General features: G+C 39.7%; 1 protein-coding gene across 1 annotated transcript in view; it reads right to left on the bottom strand.

Annotated features, from left to right (window-relative positions):
- The window catches only part of LOC126424810 (acid phosphatase type 7), a 110,847-nt gene that overhangs the window by 21,100 nt on the left and 66,077 nt on the right, over window positions 1-23,670 (bottom strand). The window contains exons 7-8 of the mRNA XM_050087601.1: window positions 15,341-15,512; window positions 1,767-1,904 (exon numbers count right to left, since the gene is read on the bottom strand). Coding sequence (XP_049943558.1) covers window positions 1,767-1,904; window positions 15,341-15,512 — 310 coding nt within the window. The remainder of the gene's footprint in view (window positions 1-1,766; window positions 1,905-15,340; window positions 15,513-23,670) is intronic.

Here is a 23,670-nt window from a genome sequence, read left to right as displayed (position 1 = left end):
TAGGGTCGGTTCAGCAGTTGCCAGAGAGTACCTTAAAACCAGTGTTACTGTGCATGCACAACTACAATGACATAGGAAGCCCATATGTATAAAGCATTAAGAGATCTTACATCATAAAAGAAACAGGACATGAGAGGATACTGCAAGAGCATTGTAATTTTGTAAGCTGTATTAAAACGCACAATTTGTATGTCCAGATTCACAATGAAGTAGGCGCCAAACTGATACTAAGCTTTTCAGTGTGGTTTTCAGGATGTAAATTTTCTTGGAGTACCAGTACTGCACTATCTCCTGTTTGGCTTAATGCCATGTGTGCCAGAAGATAAAAACGTGCTCTTGAAATTCAGTGAAGAGTTTGAACTAGCCAATATTGTGGAATGAAACACTTTGTTTCACATAAATTGACTGCCTCATCAGAAAAGATTAATAAAAGCCAAATTTCTTTAGCAAACTTCACTGTTCTGTGAAGCGATTAATGCTTCACTGCCAAAAATGTGGAAATAAAATAAAATCAGAAAACAAACTAATAATATATTTTAGCCTTCCACAATTATGTGAATGTATTTTAGTTCATCTGATATCTCCCGGCCACAGAAATCTGTTTCGTTTTCATTTTATGTGGGAGCTGTACACGAAGAGGAAACAGCACAATCACTAAATGTAAACACGGATCATGTGGAAACTATCCCCTCCCCATTACATCTCGGACTGCTCTGCGCGTGCATGGCTCTGGCAGCTCGGGCGCACCACAAAATTTTTTTTGGTTAGCACTGGCATCAAGTAGCCAGAGGCAGTAGGAGGTACTGCTCACACACGACTCAACTGTGCATGCGCATCAGCCTGCTGGCAACTGCTCAAACAAACCTAATGCAAGCACTTGTGACATCACGCTCATCGAGAGCAGTTTGTTGTTAGGATGTATTGCATAGTCTTCATCCTAAGGCCTTTGACGCATTTTGCTGTTGGCAGATGCTTGGATGCATGCGGTGTTCTGTTGTTATAAATGGCACATTTCCTTTGCAACTGAAGTTTTTTTTTTTCTCTGTCTCTCTCTTACACGTTTTATTCTGCAGTAGCGGGATGCAGTAATATTCTTTGTTAGAGTACTAGTTCTTACCAGTATGAACTAGAACAATTTGAGTGACAACTAAAACAATGAAAAATTCCTGAGTTTTTCCTGGATGAAAAAATTCTCGGGTTTTTCCCAGATTTACCAAGGTGTATACATCCTGATAATACACCCCGCTATAGTCTATCTTGAATTTTCCGTAAGATGGTTATTAGAGATGCCTCAACAAAACTTGCCACAAATCCAGAATGGCAGAAAAGATTCTAACAACGTACCACAGGTACCTCTTTGGCCCCCACTACTATGACTTGCTTGGGGTTAATGAAGAGAAGCCTTTATATTCTTGTCAGTAGTCCCTGTTACAATTGTCTTGATGAAACAACCTTACTTTGACTCTTAAGCATTTGCAAACAATTAGATACATATTCAATGCTCTGAAAAGTGAACTGAAACTGAACATTACTGACAAATTCTATAATTTTGAGCTTAAGCGTTATCTCTTAATAACTTATGGACAAAGGGGAGAGGCAAAACAGTGAAGGAAGATTAAAGATAATGGGAATTATTAACTAGTTACGATCTTTTGTCACGAGAACACACAACACATACTAAAATGAAGACATGTAAAGTAATGGAACACAACAGTCACAACTTCTCAGCTTGTCTAGAAATATGAGCAAAGTAACCTTATACGCACCAGGTCTATTGATATTTGTTCCATATAGAGGTGGCTGGCATTGAAAATCTTCATCCGCATGTAGCCGTAGTCCTTAGAGCGGAAGGCCGACCAGGATGGTGCCTCCTCTGTGAAGTTGTCGTGCAGCTCCTCACAGCCCTGCAGACCAACAGACCGTCATCAAACGGGCATCTTGTAACAACATACTTTCTCACATGTCTGTAAAATTTTTTTGAAAACAGGTTTGTATATTTGCAAATGACACACTGGATGACCAATTCACATCTATGTTTGTGCAGTGTGTGGCAGAGGGTACACAGTGTGCCAGAATCACTTTCCCACATCCATCTCCTCCTGTTCTACTTGCAGATGGAGTGCAGAAAGAGAAGTTCTTGGTACCCTTTTGTACACAAACAAATTAATCTATTATTATCAACATGGGCATCAAACAATGCACTCTTAGTCTGCAAAAGTAACATATTTCTCAACTTCTACTGAAATGTGGGCTCCCGGAATTTTGAAACGGTCTGCCCATCCCAACAGCTGAGTTCGCTGAACATACGTGAGAGTCTTACTCATCCTCACATTGTGTCCTGCAAATCCTGTCATCAAGGAGAGCCTCCAGGGGATGTGGAAAGAGTCAAGTTATACAGCAACCAACTGAAACTAATAATATTACGGTATATTAATAATTTTCACTTATGGACCGTCTGACAGCAACTGAACAAAACACAATTTTAGTGCCATACGCGTTTCGCCTTTATTTTCTGCAAGGCATCATCAGTGGCAGGTTGCGTGGACAATTTCCTACATATTACGCTCCTGTTGCATTTTTGGTGTTGTTCTTCTTCTTGTTGTTGTTGTTGTGGTCTTCAGTCCTGAGACTGGTTTGATGCAGCTCTCCATGCTACTCTATCCTGTGCAAGCTTTTTCACCTCCCAGTACCTACTGCAACCTACATCCTTCTGAATCTGCTTAGTGTATTCATCTCTTGGTCTCCCTCTACGATTTTTACCCTCCACGCTGCCCTCCAATACTAAATTGGTGATCCCTTTATGCCTCAGAACATGTCCTACCAACCGGTCCCTTCTTCTGGTCAAGTTGTGCCACAAACTTCTCTTCTCCCCAATCCTATTCAATACTTCCTCATTAGTTATGTGATCTACCCATCTAATCTTCAGCATTCTTCTGTAGCACCACATTTCGAAAGCTTCTATTCTCTTCTTGTCCAAACTATTTATCGTCCATGTTTCACTTCCATACATGGCTACACTCCATACAAATACTTTCAGAAAGGACTTCCTGACACTTAAATCAATACTGGATGTTAACAAATTTCTCTTCTTCAGAAACGCTTTCCTTGCCATTGCCAGCCTACATTTTATATCCTCTCTACTTCGACCATCATCAGTTATTTTGCTCCCCAAATAGCAAAACTCCTTTACTACTTTAAGTGCCTCATTTCCTAATCTAATTCCCTCAGCATCACCCGACTTAATTAGACTACATTCCATTATCCTTGTTTTGCTTTTGTTGATGTTCATCTTATATCCTCCTTTCAAGACACTGTCCATTCCATTCAACTGCTCTTCCAAGTCCTTAACTGTCTCTGACAGAATTACAATGTCATCGGCGAACCTCAAAGTTTTTATTTCTTCTCCATGAATTTTAATACCTACTCCGAATTTTTCTTTTGTTTCCTTTACTGCTTGCTCAATATACAGATTGAACAACATCGGGGAGAGGCTACAACCCTGTCTTACTCCCTTCCCAACCACTGCTTCCCTTTCATGTCCCTCAACTCTTATAACTGCCATCTGGTTTCTGTACAAATTGTAAATAGCCTTTCGCTCCCTGTATTTTACCCCTGCCACCTTTAGAATTTGAAAGAGAGTATTCCAGTCAACATTGTCAAAAGCTTTCTCTAAGTCTACAAATGCTAGAAACGTAGGTTTGCCTTTCCTTAATCTTTCCTCTAAGATAAGTCGTAAGGTCAGTATTGCCTCACGTGTTCCGGTGTTTCTACGGAATCCAAACTGATCTTCCCCGAGGTTGGCTTCTACTAGTTTTTCCATTCGTCTGTAAAGAATTCGTGTTAGTATTTTGCAGCTGTGACTTATTAAGCTGATAGTTCGGTAATTTTCACATCTGTCAACACCTGCTTTCTTTGGGATTGGAATTATTATATTCTTCTTGAAGTCTGAGGGTATTTCACCTGTTTCATACATCTTGCTCACCAGATGGTAGAGTTTTGTCAGGACTGGCTCTCCCACGGCCGTCAGTAGTTCCAATGGAATATTGTCTACTCCGGGGGCCTTGTTTCGACTCAGGTCTTTCAGTGCTCTGTCAAACTCTTCACGCAGTATCGTATCTCCCATTTCATCTTCATCTACATCCTCTTCCATTTCCATAATATTGTCCTCAAGTACATCGCCCTTGTATAGACCCTCTATATACTCCTTCCACCTTTCTGCTTTCCCTTCTTTGCTTAGAACTGGGTTTCCATCTGAGCTCTTGATATTCATACAAGTCGTTCTCTTATCTCCAAAGGTCTCTTTAATTTTCCTGTAGGCGGTATCTATCTTACCCCTAGTGAGATAGGCCTCTACATCCTTACATTTGTCCTCTAGCCATCCCTGCTTAGCCATTTTGCACTTCCTGTCGATATCATTTTTGAGACGTTTGTATTCCTTTTTGCCTGTTTCACTTACTGCATTTTTATATTTTCTCCTTTCATCAATTAAATTCAATATTTCTTCTGTTACCCAAGGATTTCTACTAGCCCTCGTCTTTTTACCTACTTGATCCTCTGCTGCCTTCACTACTTCATCCCTGAAAGCTACCCATTCTTCTTCTACTGTATTTATTTCCCCCATTCCTGTCAATTGCTCCCTTATGCTCTCCCTGAATCTCTGTACAACCTCTGGTTCTTTTAGTTTATCCAGGTCCCATCTCCTTAAATTCCCACCTTTTTGCAGTTTCTTCAGTTTTAATCTACAGGTCATAACCAATAGATTGTGGTCAGAGTCCACATCTGCCCCTGGAAATGTCTTACAATTTAAAACCTGGTTCCTAAATCTCTGTCTTACCATTATATAATCTATCTGATACCTTTTAGTATCTCCAGGGTTCTTCCATGTATACAACCTTCTTTCATGATTCTTAAACCAAGTGTTAGTTATGATTATGTTGTGCTCTGTGCAAAATTCTACCAGGCGGCTTCCTCTTTCATTTCTGTCCCCCAATCCATATTCACCTACTATGTTTCCTTCTCTCCCTTTTCCTACACTCGAATTCCAGTCACCCATGACTATTAAATTTTCGTCTCCCTTCACGATCTGAATAATTTCTTTTATTTCATCATACATTTCTTCAATTTCTTCGTCATCTGCAGAGCTAGTTGGCATATAAACTTGTACTACTGTAGTAGGTGTGGGCTTCGATTACTTCTTCTTATGAACGCCAATTTGCGGTTTTTTTCCCCATTCCACAACACTATGCACTGAACGCTTGTTTTAAAGCAAACTAATAATCATGGAAATTTCTTGTAGATTACTTTGTACACATGAAAACAAGAGAGAGAGAGAGAGAGAGAGAGAGAGAGAGAAGAGAGCGCCTCTATTTGCCTTCCTACTATACTCAGCTGCTTTCAAACCATGTGTTTACTTTACACACTGCGATCAGCTGTGTATACAGAAGGAGTCACTTAAGATGTAACACACTTTCCATTTTTTGAACGGTTCAAGGTATTGGAAAAAAGTTTGCAGCAAACAGCAGCCCTGAAACGGGCACAAAAAGAGAAGGAAAAACTGTAGGTGAATATGGGATGAGGGAAAGGAATGAAAGAGGAAGCCGTCAGGTACAATTTTGTACAGAGCATAATTTAATCATAGCTAACACTTGGTTTAAGAATCACGAAAGGAGGTTGTATACATGGAAGAGATCAGGAGACATTGGAATGGTTCAGAATGATTATATAATGGTAAGACAGAGATTTCAGATCCAGATTTTACATTGTAAGACACTTCCAGGTGCAAATGTAGACTCTGGTTTATTGGTATGAGTTGTAGATTAAAACTAAAGAAATTACAAAAAGGTAGGAATATAAGGAGATGGCACCTAGATAGGTTGAAAGAACCAGAGGTTGTCGGGAGCTTCAGAGGGAGCATTAGGCAACGATTGATTACAACACGGGAAAGAAATACAGTAGAAGATGAATTGGTAGCTTTGAGACATGAAATAATGAAAGCAACAGAGGATAAGAGAGGTAAAAAGGCAAAGCCTAATAGAAATCCTTTGATGACACACAAGATATTGAATTTAACAGATGAAATCAGAAAATATATAAAAGCAGCAAATGAAGCAGGTGAAAGGGCATACAAATGTTTATACAATGTAACTGACAGGAAGAGCACAATGGCCATGCAGCTATGGTTGTTAGAGGACAAATGTAAGGATTTAGAAGCATATTTCACTAGAGCAAAGACAGACAGTGTCTACAGGATAATTAAAGAGGCCTTTGGACAAAAGAGAAGCTGATGTATGAATATTAATAGCTCAGATGGAAAACCAGTACTAAGCAAAGAAGGGAAAGCCTGAAGGTGCGAAGACTATGCGCTGGATCTATACAACAGCAATATTATAGAAAGGGAAGAGAACATGGATGAAGATGAGATGGGAGATGTCATACTCCAACAACAATTTGAAAAAAAAGGGAAAGAAGGCTTCAGGAGTATATGTCATCCTGTAAGAACTACTGACAACCTTGGCAGAGCCAACCATGGCAAAACTCTTCCATCTGGTGGACCAGATGTATGAGACAGAAAAAATACCCTCAGACTTCAAGAAGAATGTAACAATTGCAATTCCAAAGAAAGCAAGTGCTGACAGGCATGAATATTGCCATACTATCAGTTTAATAAGTCATGGTGGCAAAATACTAACACGAATTCCTTATAGAAGAATGAAAAAACAGATAGAAGCCGACTTTTGGGAAGATCAGTTTAAATTCTAGATAAATGTTCGTACACACGAGGCAATACTGACTCTCTGACTTACCTTAAAGGATAGAGTAAGGAAAGGAAAACCTATGTTTATAGCATTTTGTAGTGCCCCCCAGAATTTTACGAAAGTCCGGAGACACTTGTGTTGGAGCCGTTTCGAACACACGTTATTTTAAAGCAGGGCGTAAGGATGAGCATGGGATATTGCACCCATTTATTTTTTGTGCAGGCGAAACTGGAAGGGAGATAATTTGTCGGCGCTGGCAAGTGTTCAGCGCGACCTGCCAAGAATAAGCAAATACGGCCCGGAAGCTCCATGGCCGGTTGCAAGGAGTAATGTATCATTGTATTGTTAAAAAACAAATGGAGAGACTCGAAACAGTGACTGTTTATTAGACGTTGAACTGCTGTTGAGAGTACGTGGACTGGATGTGGATAGCCAGCCACGATAAAAGCTTATGTACTAATTGTGTTCAAAAATGTGTAATTAACTGATTCTGGATGCCCGGTAATGTGTGGGCTTACGTCATAGTGTTTAGTTGCCCATTTTTTTTTTTTACAAACTGGAAATAAATATGTTCTGGTGCATTGAATGATAATCCAATAGTAGCGTATTTTTTAAATAAGAAGAGAGAGAGAGAGAGAGAGAGTGAAAATTTCCCCTTCCTAGCAGTGAAATCTTCGGAGAAGCGTCCAGTGCTAGCAGAAGACATTGGCGCTGCAAGAAAGCAGAACCAGCATTCTTCAACAAGTAAGTCCACGAAAACGCTTAAGCTGTATAGAGAGAGCTTAACATTACACTGGGCCACCGCAATTTGTAGACTTAGAGAAAGCTTTTGGCAATGTTGACTGGAATATTCTCTTTGAAATTCTGCAGGTAGCAGGGCAAAAATACAAGGAGCAAAATGCTATTTACAACTTGTACTGTAACCAGAAGGCCATTTATAAGAGTTGAGAGGCATGAAATGGAACAAGTGGTTGAGAAGGGAGTGAGACAGGGTTGTAGCCTGTCCATGATGTTATCCAATCTGTAGACTGAGCAATCACAGGGTGTATACATTGACAAAGAAAAAAAATTCCCAGATTTCCCGGTCAAAAATACACTTTCTCCCGGGTGAAAATACACTTTTTCCGTGTTAAGTGACAGCATACTTTTCCTCGGCACTGTACAACTTATCAATCCTTAGAATGTTTATGGTTTTCTACACAGACATAGAATTTGCTGGCACTTTAGAAAACGAAACCCAGGGGTGGAAAAAATATGTTTTGGAAAGATCTTTGATGTGCAGCAACATGTACGCTGCATTTTTTTGTGTTACGAAGGTATAAATTCGAATTCCACTAAACACAGCATGTTACTTTCCGAAGTAATGAAATCAAGATTACAATGCGCTTTTGTAAGCCAGTCATAGCTCATGTCACGTGATCTCGCCAGCTGGTGACAGCATAGGACACGTGACGTAGTCAACCAATAGCAAAGATCAATCTTCAGTAGGCCGAACACACAAAAAAGAAAAGTTAATGGTTTAAATTAATATACATAGTGTTGCTACAAGAAAAACAAAGCTTTCACAAAATAATATTGGTCTCTAAGATTAATAAGCTGCAAGAGAAGCTAAGCTTCCACATATAATGCTGATCTTTTTGCGCGTGTTACACTTTAAGATACATCACACAAATGTGCCAGTATAATTTTTAATAACGATGTAAATGTCTGATCTTCTGGGCTCGAAATTCTTCTAGATGGTCGTCCTCAAAGAGTTGATTTTTAAATGAGAGTCAAACACACTGTGATTTAAGAAATTCATCGTACATTCTCGCACATAGTTCATCTATCGTAAAAGGAAATTTACTTTGAAAGTAGTACTTTTCAAACCACCATTCACAATATTTTCCCTGACCTGTTAGAAGCTGGTTCGTTTCATCAGTTGCCAGAGAGCGCCAGATAACAGGCGTCACTGCGCCTGCGCAGCTACGATGATGCAGGAACCCCGTATGTTCATACGTGTAAAGTATTAAAAGATCTTGCATTATGTCATAAAAGAAACAAGGCATCAAAGGATACTTCAAGAGCATTGGAATTTTGTGAACCATACTAAAATGCATAATTTGGATTAAAGTGCACAATTGTATGTCCAGATTCGGATGTATTATCTCATGTTTGGTTCTTTATTATGGCATAATGCCATACAAGCTAGAAGGTGGAAAACGTGTACTTGAAATGCAGCGAACAGTTGAAACTAGCCAGCAGTATGAAATTAAACACTTTTCAAATAAACTGACCGCCTCAGCGCAAAAGATTAATAAAAGCCACATCTCTTTAGCAAACCGAAAAAAATAACTTCATTGTTCTGCAAGGCGATTGATGCTCGACTGTCAGAAAGGTGGAAATAAAACCTGAAACTAACAACATATTTTAGCCTACTGTAATTATGCAAACGTATTTTAATTCATTTGGTAGCTCTCAGTCACAGAAATTCGTTTTGTTTTCATTTAATGTGAGAGAAATAAACGAAGATGAAATAGCAAAATCACTAAACGTAAACACAGGTCACGTGGAGACTACCCACCTCCACACTACAACTCAGACTGCTTTCTGCATCAGCACCGTATCTACGATATTTCCGAAGCGGAGCAATTTAGATAGTGGCGCCCAGCCATACATCTGTAGCCAGAAGCAGGAGAAGGTACTACTCATACGCGACTCAACTGTGCATGCACAACAGGCCTCCCGGAACTGCTCAAATGAATCTAATGTAAACAGCTGTCACGACCCACTCATCGGAGGCAATTTGTTGTTAGGACGCACTGCATATTTTTCCTAAAGCCTTTGACACACTTTGGTTCGCAGATGCTTGTATGAGAACTGGGTTTTGTTGTTGTATATGGCGCATTTCCTTTGCGACTTAAGTTTTATTTTCGTTTTTTTTTTTTTTCTTCTCTCATTCATGTTTTGTTGCTGCAGTATTATTCTGCAGAAGTGGGATACAGTAATATCCTTCGTTAGAATATTGGTTCTTAACAGTCAAAATCACAAAAATTTGGCTGGTAACGAAAACAATGAAAAATTCCCGGAATTCTAAAAAATTCATGGGTTTTTTCCGGTTTCCTCCCGGACGAAAAAATTCCCGGATCTCCCGGGTCATATACACCCTGAATCAGTAAACAAAACAAAAGAAAAATGGGAGAAGAAATAAAAACTTTGGGATTTGCCGATGACACTGTGATTCTGTCACATACAGCAAAAGAATTGGAAAGGCAGTAGAATGGAATGGATAGTGTCTTGAAAAGAGCACATACGATGAACTTGGACAAAAGCAAAACTAGGATAATGGAAAGCAATCGAATCAAATCAAGTGATGCTGAGGAAAGCAATCGAATTAAATCAAGTGATGCTGAGGGAATTAAATTCACTGTAGAAGAATGCTTAAGATTAGATGGGTAGACCACGTAACTAATGAGAAGGTACTGAACAGAATTGGGGATAAAATAAATTTGTTTCACAACCTGACTAGAAGAAAAGATTGGTTGATAGGACACATTCTGGGACATCCAGAGATCACAATTTAGTATTGGAGGGATGCCTGGGGGTTAAGAATTGTAGGTGGAGACCAAGAGATGAATATAGTAAGCAGATTCAGAACGATGAATGTCGCACTAGGTATTCAGTGATGAAGAGGCTGGTACAGGATAGAGTAGCATGAAGAGCTATATCAAAGCAGTTTTCGAACTGAAGATAACAATAACAGGAAAAGAAAATACTATTCTTGACGCTACAGCTAATAAAATATTAACTCTGTATGGTTACATCCAGTGAATACATGATAACCAATGGCCAGAAAGAAACTATGAATCACCAGCTTAGCGAAAGAATCGTCGCCGAAGCTATTACAAACGTTTTCAGATGCTTCCCAAATAACCTTTCACTGAGAGGCAAGTGCTACTTGTAGTTCACAAAACGTTCTGCCAACCAGGTACAAAGCATTACCTGCTGCCAACAACAATTCTGTACAAGTACATCCTCTCTCCACCTCGTTTCGCAGTTCTATGTACACGGTGTCAATAATTAAAGTTTCAGTTTCAAAACGCTTTAGAAGGAGAACCACTGTTCAGAATGATGCCTAATTTGAAGAGGTTATTATTGACACAGGGGGAAACATTATAGAATAAAAGAAAAGAACACTTAACAAAACTTTGACCAATTGATGGGGCTGCAAGCATCAGAAAAAAAAAAAAACACACACACACACACACACACACACACACACACCAACTGATACGCAGCACACGGCTGTTCTCAGTTTGTGTCCCAGATGCCCAACACGATTGTCTCTATGAAGGACTGCATGTGTTGCTGGTAAAGCTCTTTTAAAAGAACTGTGACTGTGCACCAGTAGCCTGCAGAAGTTCTAGACACTCAATTATATGAAAACAGGCATTGGTCCAATGTCTGCTAAGAGTCTGGAGAAAATGATCACCAAATTTGAAAAGACTTGTTCTTTTAAAGTGCCATTTGGTAGAGGGAGGAAAGCTTTCGGCCCGACATCTGTCGAAGGTGTGGTAAAAGCATTACTGGCGGGGTCGAGGAGTGATGAGTGAATGTGCAGTGCACGGGCAATTGCCTGAACAATGGACATGCCTGCGAGAAGTGCACTTAAAATCCTGCGAAACATCCTGCATTGCTAACCGTACAAAATCACTCGCAGTTAGGAGTTGCTTCCTGCTGACCTGCCAACAAGACAAATGTTTAGTCTGGAATTTCTTGTTCACATGAAAGTGGACAATGAATGGCCATGGCACATTTCTGGACAGATGAAGCCCATGTGCATCTCCAAGGATATGTCAATATGCAGAATTTCAGAGTATGGGCTACAGAAAATCTGCATGCCTATCAACTGGTACCACTTCATTCTGCAAAGGTGACAGTTTGGTGTGCGTTGACAGCATTATTTATTGTGGAGCTGTATTTTTTTGTGGAGAAGAGTCGTGTGGGTCCTGTCACTTGTAAGCACTATGAGAGTCTTTTGGCACCTATGTCATTCCAAACCTTCAATAGTGTGGATAGGATCATTTTTAGACAAGATGATGCTCTTCCACACGTTTCACAGCCAGTGTAGTGGCTTTTACAGAGGTATTACAAAAATGGCACAATCATCAGCTATCATTTTCCTACAGCCTTGCCATCCAGATCACCTGATCTTAATCTGTGTGACTTTTGGCTGTGGGGTTATTTGAAATATATTGTGTTCAGGTCTCCAATGAATGTAGATAAACTGAAATTGCACAATGTGCAGTGCATTCCGATGTGATCCCCAAGACACTCCAGCCTGTTGTGGAACATACTGTGTCTCGATTTCAACCTGTGACAGGAAACAGTGGACAGCACACTGAACATATATCGTGCCAGTCCCATGACAATAAGCAACCAATCTCATTTCGTTTCTCATGTAGTTTTTGGCTGCAGGACAGTTAAAAATGGATTTTTCTCATTTGATGTAGTACGACCGTGCCATGGTGGATGGGCTTACCTAACTAACAATACCACAAATGTCGACTGTCAAACTTGTGCACCCGTGCACACTGAACAGTACGGATGGTGTAACATACAACTCAAACCACTGCCATCATATTGTGGTTCATCTTCCATTTGTAGCCGACCCCATCTATGTTAATATGCTTACAGTATCACCTATTTGTAAGATTTTTGTTACCCTTTTTTCGTTCCACCGTGTTTTCCCCTGTGTTAATAATATGCTGTTCAAATCTGACTTCACTCTGAGCAGTGGTTCTCATCTACATCGATTTGAATCTGGAACTTAAATCGTGGACATCCTGTACACTGATCAGCCAAAACATTTTGAACACTGCCAACTGTGAGACTGAATGTTTTTTGGTGGCATTACGGGCACCGTGGCATGGTAACGGAAATATATACACAGAGCAAAGGTGAGTGAGGAGACAATACATGCAAATCCACTGTAGTGAGAGACAAAAAAGGGATGACTGTTATGGTCTGGTGCCCGAGAATGAGCATCTCAGAAATGTCAAAAATGGTCAGCTGTTTCCATGCTGCTGTCATGTGCGACCATCTCTAGGAGGTCGTTGAAAGACAGTGAAACCACGTGTTGGATGTCCATGCATTGTCACAGAATGTGGATATGGGGCACTTGACCAGTTGGTAAACATGGATAGCTGGCAATACCTTGGCAGATCTGACAATGGAGTTCAATGCTGATTCAAGTACTACTATTCCAGACAACACACTTTTGAGCGTGGGACTCCACAGCAGACGATCCTTTTCTGAGCCCGTCCTGGCCCAATGATGTTGTCAATTACAAGGGTAGTGTGTGAAGTTCACAGAATCACCACCAAATGACAGTGCTAGTGCAACAAGATTCCGATGTAATGACAGGTTATCGTTTACAAGCATTGAGATTTGTAGTGCAGACATCACTCTGTTGTTCCAGTGTGGTGATTTGTGAAGACGGAAAAAATTTAGATTCAAGCACTAATTAAGTACTCTGTAGAGAAAGGGTTGAAACTGATGGAAATTCACCCCAATTTTCAGAACGTACTGGGGCATTCAACTGTTGCCAAGAGGAGAAACGAGTTTAAATTTGGTGGGGGCAGCTTAGATGACGATCTGCACAGTGGCATGGGAAAGATGTGCCATTATACCAGAAATTATTGCAGAAGTGCATACAATGATCACATAGAATCGCCGACTGAAAGTGTAAGACATTGCTGAAGTTGAAGTGATGTCATTTGAACAGACATATTACATTTTAACAGTGGAACTCAATATGAGAAAATTATCTGTTGGATGGTTGCTGCAACTGTTACACAAGATGAGAAATGGTACCAGAATGGAAATGTCCCGACAATGAGCAGGGAGCAAGCAACAAGATTGTGTGCATCGATCAGTGACCACAGATAAAATCTGGATCCATACTATATTCTTGAGACAAAACAACAGTCAAACCAGTGCAAACATGTTGAATCACGATCACCGAGGAAAACCAAGGCAATACGGTTGCCTAGAAAGATTATGCCATTAATTTTCATGGATGCGAAAGCGGTTCTGCTTATAGATTCCCTTCTCACTGATCAAATACATGATGACACTAGGATAACCTACTGCAAAACATGCACAAAAAAGGTCAGGTTTGGCCAAGAAGAAAGTCATCTTTCATCAAGATAAGCCCTGCCTTTACACAAGTGTCATTGCCATGGCAAAAAATACCTAAACTAAGGTGAGAATTGTTGCCACACCTGCCTTATTCATCTTATTAGGCTGCATCAAACTTCCATCTCTTCCCAAAGCTGAGACTTTTGCTCAGTGGATTGATATTCTGTTTAAATGAAGACCTGGCAGCCAAAGTTGATGGGTATTCTGCAGACCTGGCGGAATCTAATTTTCGAGATGGGATCAAGGCAGTGGAACATTGCTGGAGAAAGGGCATTAGTGCTTGTGTCTGTATATGTGTGGATGGATATGTGTGTGTGTGCGAGTGTATACCCGTCCTTTTTTCCCCCTAAGGTAAGTCTTTCTGCTCCCGGGATTGGAATGACTCCTTACCCTCTCCCTTAAAACCCACATGCTTTTGTCTTTCCCTCTCCTTCCCTCTTTCCTGATGAGGCAACAGTTTGTTGCGAAAGCCTGAATTTTGTGTGTATGTTTGTGTTCGTTTGTGTGTCTGTCGACCTGCCAGCACTTTCATTTGGTAAGTCACATCATCTTTGCTTTTAGATATATTAATTACAGTTCCATATACATAGAGAAAGCAGCTTGTAGGTCGGTCTAGCCACACCGTTTAAATAACTGCCACCGGGATAACTGATGCACAAAATCCCTGCCACGCGCCTGACAGCCATAAACTCAAGGGAACTCTTCAAGTAAATTCAGAGATGAGAACAGAGGGTCAGTCATAACAGGTCACTCAACAGAGCATTTTCCTGCAAAAGGCAAAGGTTCTGGGTTTTAGAGTCCCTGTCTGCCACGCAGTTTTAAACTGCGAGTGAAAATTCATTCTGGACTTCAAAAATTATTTACATCGGCCTAACTCACAGTTTATGCTAAGGTAATATTATTTAAGATCATAATATAATTAACACACTTTCCCTTGTATTTTAAATAAACAGTGAAATTTTTAAATTAAAATTGCTTCATAATTACCACACATTAGATAATACCAAACATGTTTCTATAATCAGGAAACTTACAATTAGTACAGGTAAAAAGTGTATTAGCAAGGTCAAAATTTCTTTTGAGCACACGGTACTACATAACCTGACAACCAAACTCTTCTCTAAAATAAAAACCACCCACAGCGACACTAACTTCACCACAGCAATCTGCAAAACATAAATTACTGTCTGAATAGTATGAATTAAGGAAACAGTCTCTGATGTAACACTGATATTTACGAGGTAACTGTTGTCTGAAGGCAAGGCTATGCACTGAAGTCACACTACTAAGTACATCTGTGAGTACTCACCAAAAGTTTTCTGTACTTTCACACTGTAACATTAATTCTCTGTAAGGAAAGCAGAAATAGCACTGCAGATTGTCAGACAAGATCGTCCACTTACTGCCGATCCGGTTGTTACATGGACAGGAGCGCGTGGGTTCCTGTAAGGAGCTTCGTAGCTGCCATTGCGTACCACGTAGTTGTAGATGGGCCACAGACGCTCATATGAATGCTCGTGAGCCCAAATCAGCAGGTCCACACCGTATTGGCAGAAAACTTCCTCTAGACCAAACCTTAAAAAAGAAATAATAATAATAATAATAATAATAACAATAACAAGCAACAGCTTAAGGTACAAGATGTAAGCACAGTCCTTTCACATTCTCTTATTAGAGTATCCGAAAGTTGGAACACATTAGTGTCATAAACATGGTAACCAAAATTCCTGGTAGAATGTAAATAATTTAGGAGTAATGTAGATGAGTTATCAGTAGGCACATAATGAAACCCAATAACTTTACTAGCTCTCCGAGTCATCCATACAGCACATCCTACGTCAGTCCCGCAACAGGCTTATCCTACATCATCAGATGCTGGGTCACCTGTAAAAGCAGCCATGTCATACATCAGCTCAGCTGCACAGGTTTTTATGTCAGTATGACAACTGATCAGCTGTCCACCACAATGAATGGGCCCACCAAACTGTGGGCCACAACAAAGCTTACCACCTGGTTGCACAACATGTAGCTTAGAATAACATCCTCTACTTCAATGCTTGCTTCACCCGAGCCATCTCAATCCCCCTCCTCCCACTCATAAGCACTATTTTTTCTGAACTATGTATATGGGAGTAATCTTCACTACACATCCTTCATTCTCCTAACCCTGTAGTAAACAACAGTCAACAGTCTCCTGTGCCCTCCTCCAAACAGTTTCCTCTTCCTCCGTCCTATCATCCCCTCAGAGTTCACGTCCCTACACCACTTCACCGTGCACTGCTTGCCACCAGCTCCGACACCTGTGCACCATGTAGCCATTCCGGATGCCTCCACCCCTGCTTTCTGCATTCCTAGTCTTCCTACTCCTCTCCCCATCTATCCACCAACCTCACGCAGTCCCCAATCCAAACTATTCCACTGCTGATTTGCAATCCTGGTACTACACTTCCACCCAGCACTATGTAAGGCATGTGTATTTGCATGCGTGAATGTGTTTTTGGTGTGTATTTGTTCTCTGGCTCCAGAAAGGATTTGCTCAAAAGCTATCAAGTCTCCTTTCTTTTGTACACACCTGTCAATGACTCAGCACTTCTGATTTTTGGTGAGTTGTCTCCTTTACTCATACAGTATTTACATTCTACCAGAACTTTCTTTCTATAGTTAATTTTTACATGAAAACATATGTGTTTTTCAAAGAAAACAGTTACCTCCATTTGTAACAACAGAACATTGATTACGATATGTTATTGCCTGTCATGCAGCTCTACAACAAACAATTTTACTTTCCATTAGCAGACACAAACTTTGCAGTCCTTGAATCTACATAATCCCACAGAATTTGCAAAGCAGTGGCTACTGAGCCTGCCTTTATGGTTTTCTTCCGAACAGTGTGATTTATGTTGCATGGGAGTTTGTAGGATGTCTTTGCACCCAAGCACACATTTGTTTTCTCTCAACTATTCACGCGAACAAAGTGTATGCCTGATAGTAATGAAAACTGAAAATAGTCCAGGTGGAGGGGTAAATCATGTTCAATCTTTCTCCCACCTCATGAGGTTCCTGTTAATACAGAAACCATTTATTTGATATTTTTAACTTTGTACTGTGCTGCTGCAGTTTCAACAAATAACCTGCTTTCTTAAGCAGTGGTACAGGTTGCTACACTGATGAGTAAGACTGGAAGTCGGGCAGCGAGACTAGGAGTGCCATAAGGTGCTGATTGAAGTCATTCTGCTGTAGGGTGTTAGAATATTATTTATTAACAGAATGAAATTTTCACCCTGCAGTAGAGAGTGCACTGATGCAAAACTCCCTGGCAGATTAAAACTGTGTGCTGGACTGAGAAGTCTGGAAGGTGGGAGATCACATATCAGCAGAAGTAAAGCTGTGAGGTTGTGTTGCGAGACACACTCGGTAGCTCAGTCAATACAGCAACTGTTCCCAAAAGGCAAATGTCCAGAGTTTGAGTCTTGGTCTGCCATACAGTTTTAATCTGGCAGGAAGTTTCATTATTTATTACGATTGCAGTTTTGACATTCGTTGTCAAGCATATTGAAATGTAATTATCCACTCAGCAACATAAAGCTGTGGCATGCTGGAAGCTAGTTACCAGCAGTATGAAAGCATTTGGCAGTGTAAATTTATCTGCTATTCCATACACCAAGTGAGCACATACTAGAAGGCTGGTGAAATAACAGCATGCCTGATAAACAATTAAGTCAAAATCTTGTGTGGCAGATAATCATCAACCACACCTGTTACACGAGATTTTTACTTAAATGTTTATTGTATCTGCTATTATTTCACTAGCTTTCTAACACGTGTCCACATGGTGTATGGGACAGCTGATAAATTAACACTACTGGGAACTATCTTCTAACACTTTACAGCTGTATGTTATTGAGTGGATTACTACACTGCACAATGCTCAACAATGACCTCGCGTCAAAATTGCAATTGCAATAAATAATATTTTAACTGCCTAAAGAAGACCAATTTTATTCAGAAACTCCAGTCGGTATTAGGATGCCTTCTAGATCGGTCTCAGTGTCAAATATGCTCCCGTATTTTCCGCATTTTTTGAAGTTAACTGTACCAAACTGAGTGGTTCTGAATTATTATACAGTATTAATCAATAAATGCACTGCAATAGCATACTAGAATATTATTTGAAGTAACCTAGCCACCCACACGTCCAATTGTAGCCACATAGTTACATTGTTTGCAGCTACAAGATACTGTATCAGAAAGAGTACAGTGCCAGAGAATAGCTAGGAGGGAAGTTCTAAGTGCTGAGGCACAATGCTAACCTAGGTAAGGTTGAACTTGAATTTTGCAGTCTCAAGTAGGCAGAAATGACCAGACATACTGCACGCAACCTACGCCACTTTCTACACACTTGTGTCCAGTTAGAGAAATATTTATGGAGATTTAGTACATGAAGGTATCTTGAAACAAGAGCTTTTCTTCATTAGAGCTTGTTGAAGAAAATTATTTATATTTTTGATTCACCAGTCTTCAGTACTGCAGTACACTACACTATGTATTAACAGTTAGTCAACAAAACAGTTTCTGCGCCAGTCACTTGTTTATTTTGCCAATAACTATTTCAGTGGATCATACCATCATCTTCAGGTGGTGAATTGTTTATTTACATGACTGGTGTTGGTGATTAGTACAGGTATCTTTCTCAGTCACAGATGAATACCAGTGAAGGTTGTTTTGCATCTCTGCTTTTCATCATTAGCAAAAAAATGCAAAATAACCTACACTGCTCTCTGTCTATAACAATGGAAAGACGTCTATACTCTTCACCAACACCAGCCATGTAAATACACAATTCTCCACCTGACGATGGTGGTGTCAACCACTGAAATGCATACTAGCAAAATAAATAAGACACTGACACAGAAACTGTTTTATTTGTACACAGTTACAGCCCTCACAATGCCGTCTCTTATGGATGAAATAGTGAATACAATAAACTGTTAATAATGACTATCTCTAAGCAATTCCTCTGGTGTCAGAATGTGCTGAAGTGGAAGAACAAACTGCCCTCTCTAGGTAAACACTTGGCAAGAATCAACAGAGATCTAAATACACTGATTGGCCCCATTTCTGCTGCTTCACATTCCAGCTATCAGGAAAAACTGTGTTTAATCCATTTAGCTTGTCAGTAAATACAACGATTTCAAATACAATCATGCACAACATTTCAGTTGTTGATTATTTTACATTTTGTTTCTGCTTTCATAGATACGGTTACACTGAACACAGTGTTGTCTGCTACTTAATGTTGGCAGATGCGTAAAGGCATTCAAGACCAGTTAGTATCACTTGATTGCCATCGATTCGGCTACTCACATCATTCAGTCTTGTAGGTCTTGCTGAGAGTCTTGTACGGTTGTGATGTAATTGGCACCACACTCCTTACGGACACCATGAACACATGGTGGAGGAATCAGTTAACCACTGCCTTGTACTGCTGTCAATACAATGTACATCAGTTAATATGGTAGAAATAATCCTGTTTGCTGACGATACATGCACTGTTTTGGAGCAGTGCAAAGAAGTATCAAATGATGTCTTCGTGCAACTTTCAGACTGGTTTTGCAAAAATGGGCTAGCTTCAAACTCAGAAAACTCAGCTGTTTCAGTTATGCACTACTTCAGAAGTCAGTAAGTTTACATATTTTGCACATTTTCACTCATTAATGTCTTAGGGGATAACATTTTTAATTTTATCACTCAAGCCACAGCTACAGCCATTACTGAAAGTAACAAGTTTGTCTGTAAGCAAGTTTGAAAGGCAGTTTCTGATAAAACAAAGTACTACACAATGGTAAACTGCATTTATGTAAATTTGTGGATGCTGGGAGTTTGCAGTGATTGTATTGTAACCAGATGATAGATTTTTGTGTGGAAATGATGAAGAAATGTTTCTTTGTGCTAATGTTTACATCAAGTTCCAAGAGATTTATAAGAGAGCCTCTCAATTACACTGCAACCTAAATCTTATTATATTTAAAAATGTATTTGTCTTGTGATACCAGTCTATAAATACAGCACATAATCCATGTACCTGACCCTCTATTTAATTTCTTCTGAAAGTAAATTTGTTCAAAAATTTCAGATAGCACAGAACTGATGGAAAACCACAACTAAGCCATCAAAGTGCCTCTAAAATCTGTTCTTAAATAAATCCGATTTACAAATGTTTGAGCAGAAAATTTATTAATTTCCTGTGTAAATAGTTTTTTTGCTAACATCTGGCACATCATTTCGGTGGTTGCTGCAATAAGATTTCACTTGACGATGTCCTAAAGAGCTGAAAACTAATTCGTGATAAAAGAAACAGCTGCTTCAGAAAATCAGGAAAGGGTTTCCTTTTTGTCACTATGTACCATCCCTTTATCCCACACTATCGTACAGTCTCAACCTTGAAGCCATATTCAGATGTCATTTACATAGACCAACAAGATCCACCAAAAGAAACAATTTGTGGCTTCTTTCTTCGTGAGTATAATTTTCATACTTCACAAACACAAGTATATTTTTAAAAATATTATTATATTACAGTCTACATGTTAATCTACTTTTCAACATACTGCGGCATTTATCATAATGAGAAACCAACTTCTGAATTCAGAATTACATTCAAAGAAAATCAACACACAGTATCTTGATTGATTCCCATGTTTAACTCTGCTGTGGACTAGTTTTGATGAAACAAGCTGGGATCTTTTTACTTCCTTTCTTGTTTTTCCATCTGCCTCCTTAAATTCATTTTATTTTCATTTTTCCCTAATTACCATTAACATGCTTAAGTATAACCTGCTTTTTCATAAAAGAGAAAGGTTGGTCCTCAGTATTAAGGTATATAACACCAGATCTGATTTTGTTCTTAGTTTTCTGTATGTCATCAATTTCCTAATTTATTTTGGCTATTCCTAGTTAATATCTTTTGTTGTACGGTGAAATCAGTAATTTGTTCTGTGACTTAGATTCTATTGTTGACTTATAAACAAATATAAATTCTGTAAAATTATAAACATTTGGAAGAACAACTGCTAGGATTCTTAAAGTATTTATTTGGCTCTATTCGAAAACATATTAGCAGGGCCATCATTTAAACAAATAATTTGGCTTTACCCTTGTAGTAGAAGAAACTGTTAAAAAGAAGGAATTTTTCTATATTCAGTTAATTGAAGGAGTTATGTTATAATTGTAATTTCTGTAACTTACACATCAAACAACATACAGTTTCAGAGCCTATTATTGCCAGGATATATAATGGCCAATTTTCAGACGTGAAATCTGTATCAGTTAGAGTAACAATAATACAGTGGAATTAATTTAATACCAATGGGCTGTGTTAAAACAATGATAGTGTATACTGTAAAAACTGAACTGTGTGATTAGGTTTTTACTGCTCATAGATGTTCAACAGCAAACTATCATAGCAGTATGTCGATGTTTGCCTGTAGCGCATTAATAAGGCTCATCAAAAGTTAACCAATAGTGAACTGGTCACATAAGTGTGTAATATTGGGGGTTGTGAACAGTGAAAGAACTGTGAAACGCAACTTTGCAACTGTCAGCTACATCATTTACCGTAGTACGTGTTGAACTTCCACACCCCATTTTCTCAGCCAGTATAACAATGCAGTACGTCAACACAGAGAACTATTAATGAAGAAATAAAGAAGGTAAACATCACATAGTGCTTTCTAATTTTTGTCTCCTTGAGTTTTTCATCAAAAGGAGATTTCAATTGAGAAATCCTGAAAATTTCAAGAAGACAGCACTGCTGGGCAACTGCTGTTACTGCCAACAGACACATTAAAAAACTGTCCCTACCTCCCCTCTTCCTCAGAACTAGTGGGTCTCTCTCAACCCAAGGTATGATGGGCACTCCCTATCCCTTTTTCTTCCCTGAGGGAGGAACTAATGGTTCTGAGAGCTAGGAACAGTTTTTTCCACTATAAGTTTTGCATCCTACATTGTTCACATGTCATACTTGCCAAATACTTAGTTTGCCTTTTTATGGCAATAGAATGTCCTGGCAGAATATAAAATCTGCACATACTACAAAAGTTAGAACATCTGTAAAGGGAAATGCAGAGTCTCAATGTATATCTAGTGTGGATGAATGAAGTGAAATGGAAAAAGATAAGGATTTCTGGCCACAAGAATAAAGGCCAATGTCTACAGCAAATCCGTAATGGATATAATGCTCTGAAACACCAACTGGTGGAAAATTTTGAAAACATTTTTTGACAAGTTTTCTATATGTCCCACCAAAATTTCGACAGAGAAATGTGTCAAAAAAAATTGGATAGATAAAAAATCTACTCACTAAGCTGTGGCAGAACACACACATAAAAGAGGGTTGTAATTATGCAAGCTTTCGGTGCCAGTGGCTCCTTCTTCAGGCAGAAAGGTTGAAGGGGAAGAAAGAGTGGGTGAAGGAAAAGGACTGGAGAGGTCCAGGAAAAGGGGTAGATTTCAGGAAAGTCACCCAGGACTGCAGGTCAGGGGAGACTTATCGCACGGGATGAGAAGGAAAGACCATCGTTCTCATCCCGTGCGGTAAGTCTCCCCTGACCCGTGATTCTGGGTGAAATCTACCCCTTTTCCTAGACCTCTCCAGTCCTTTTCCTTCACCCCTCTTCCTTCCCCTTCAACCCTTCTACCTGAAGGAGACACTGTCTCTGAAAGCTTGCCTAATTACAAGCCTATTTTTTGTATGTGTTCTGCCAACACTTGGTGAGTAGATTTTTTATCCATCCAATTAAATTATTTTGTCAAAAACTGATTTTTTCATTGTCACGAAAAACAGGATTCTTTTGGGCTTTTTCACTTATAATTTGGAAATAACATAATGTTCAGCAAAGTTGACTAGTTACGAAAATAAAGAGGATAAAATTTCATACAAAATATGTCATAGTGCTTCTTTTCATCAGGCCAATCATACGGTATGTAGCATATGTTGGAAGCTAGCCCGAGTTCAAAGCTGAGGAGACGGGTCAGCTCAGTACCTATCCCTGTGCCCTTGCCATACTTGGTTGCACATCCATCGCAGAATTCCATTCCCCACTTGTGTCACAATGCTATTGGATTAGTTGGTAGTTGATACTTGCTGCAGTGCTGCAGTGGAGGGGGAAGAGGTTTGAGAGACGGCACTGACCTCCCCCTCCTGAATGGGTGGGGGGGGGAGGCTGTTCCTTCGTGTCAGTCTCCTGCACTGGTAGTTTTTCATGAGTTCACCCTCAGATAGTCGCTTAGAATGTATATGCAGTTGGTAAATTCAGCTTTAATGTACAAAACAGTCATACGTAATGAGTTCATATGTCCGTCATTATAGCCAAGTGGTCAACGTGACAGACCCCGAGCTGGGTTTGCCTCCCAGTACTGCCACAGAATTTTACCTTGTGGGAGGACCAAACTGAGGTGCACAAAGCCTTGTGATTCCAACTGAGGAGCTACTTGACTGGAAGGTAGTGGCTGCGAGGTCAGAACACTGAAGACGGCCAGGAATGTGGTGTGCTGCCCTGAGCCCCTCCGTACCGGTTCTGATGATGAATGACAACATGACACAGCAGTTGGTCAGTTATTGCATGGTCTGGAAAGCCTGATTGTGGGGTTTCCATTTCTTTTTTATGTATTCAAGTCACACAAGTGTGTTCTATGTGATGGTATGTATATATGATACGTGTAGTGTACTGGATGA

The sequence above is a fragment of the Schistocerca serialis genome, chromosome 10 (genome assembly GCF_023864345.2).
Source record: "Schistocerca serialis cubense isolate TAMUIC-IGC-003099 chromosome 10, iqSchSeri2.2, whole genome shotgun sequence".
Classification (NCBI taxonomy): Eukaryota; Metazoa; Arthropoda; class Insecta; order Orthoptera; family Acrididae; genus Schistocerca; species Schistocerca serialis.
This window is presented reverse-complemented; position numbering and strand designations above follow the sequence as displayed.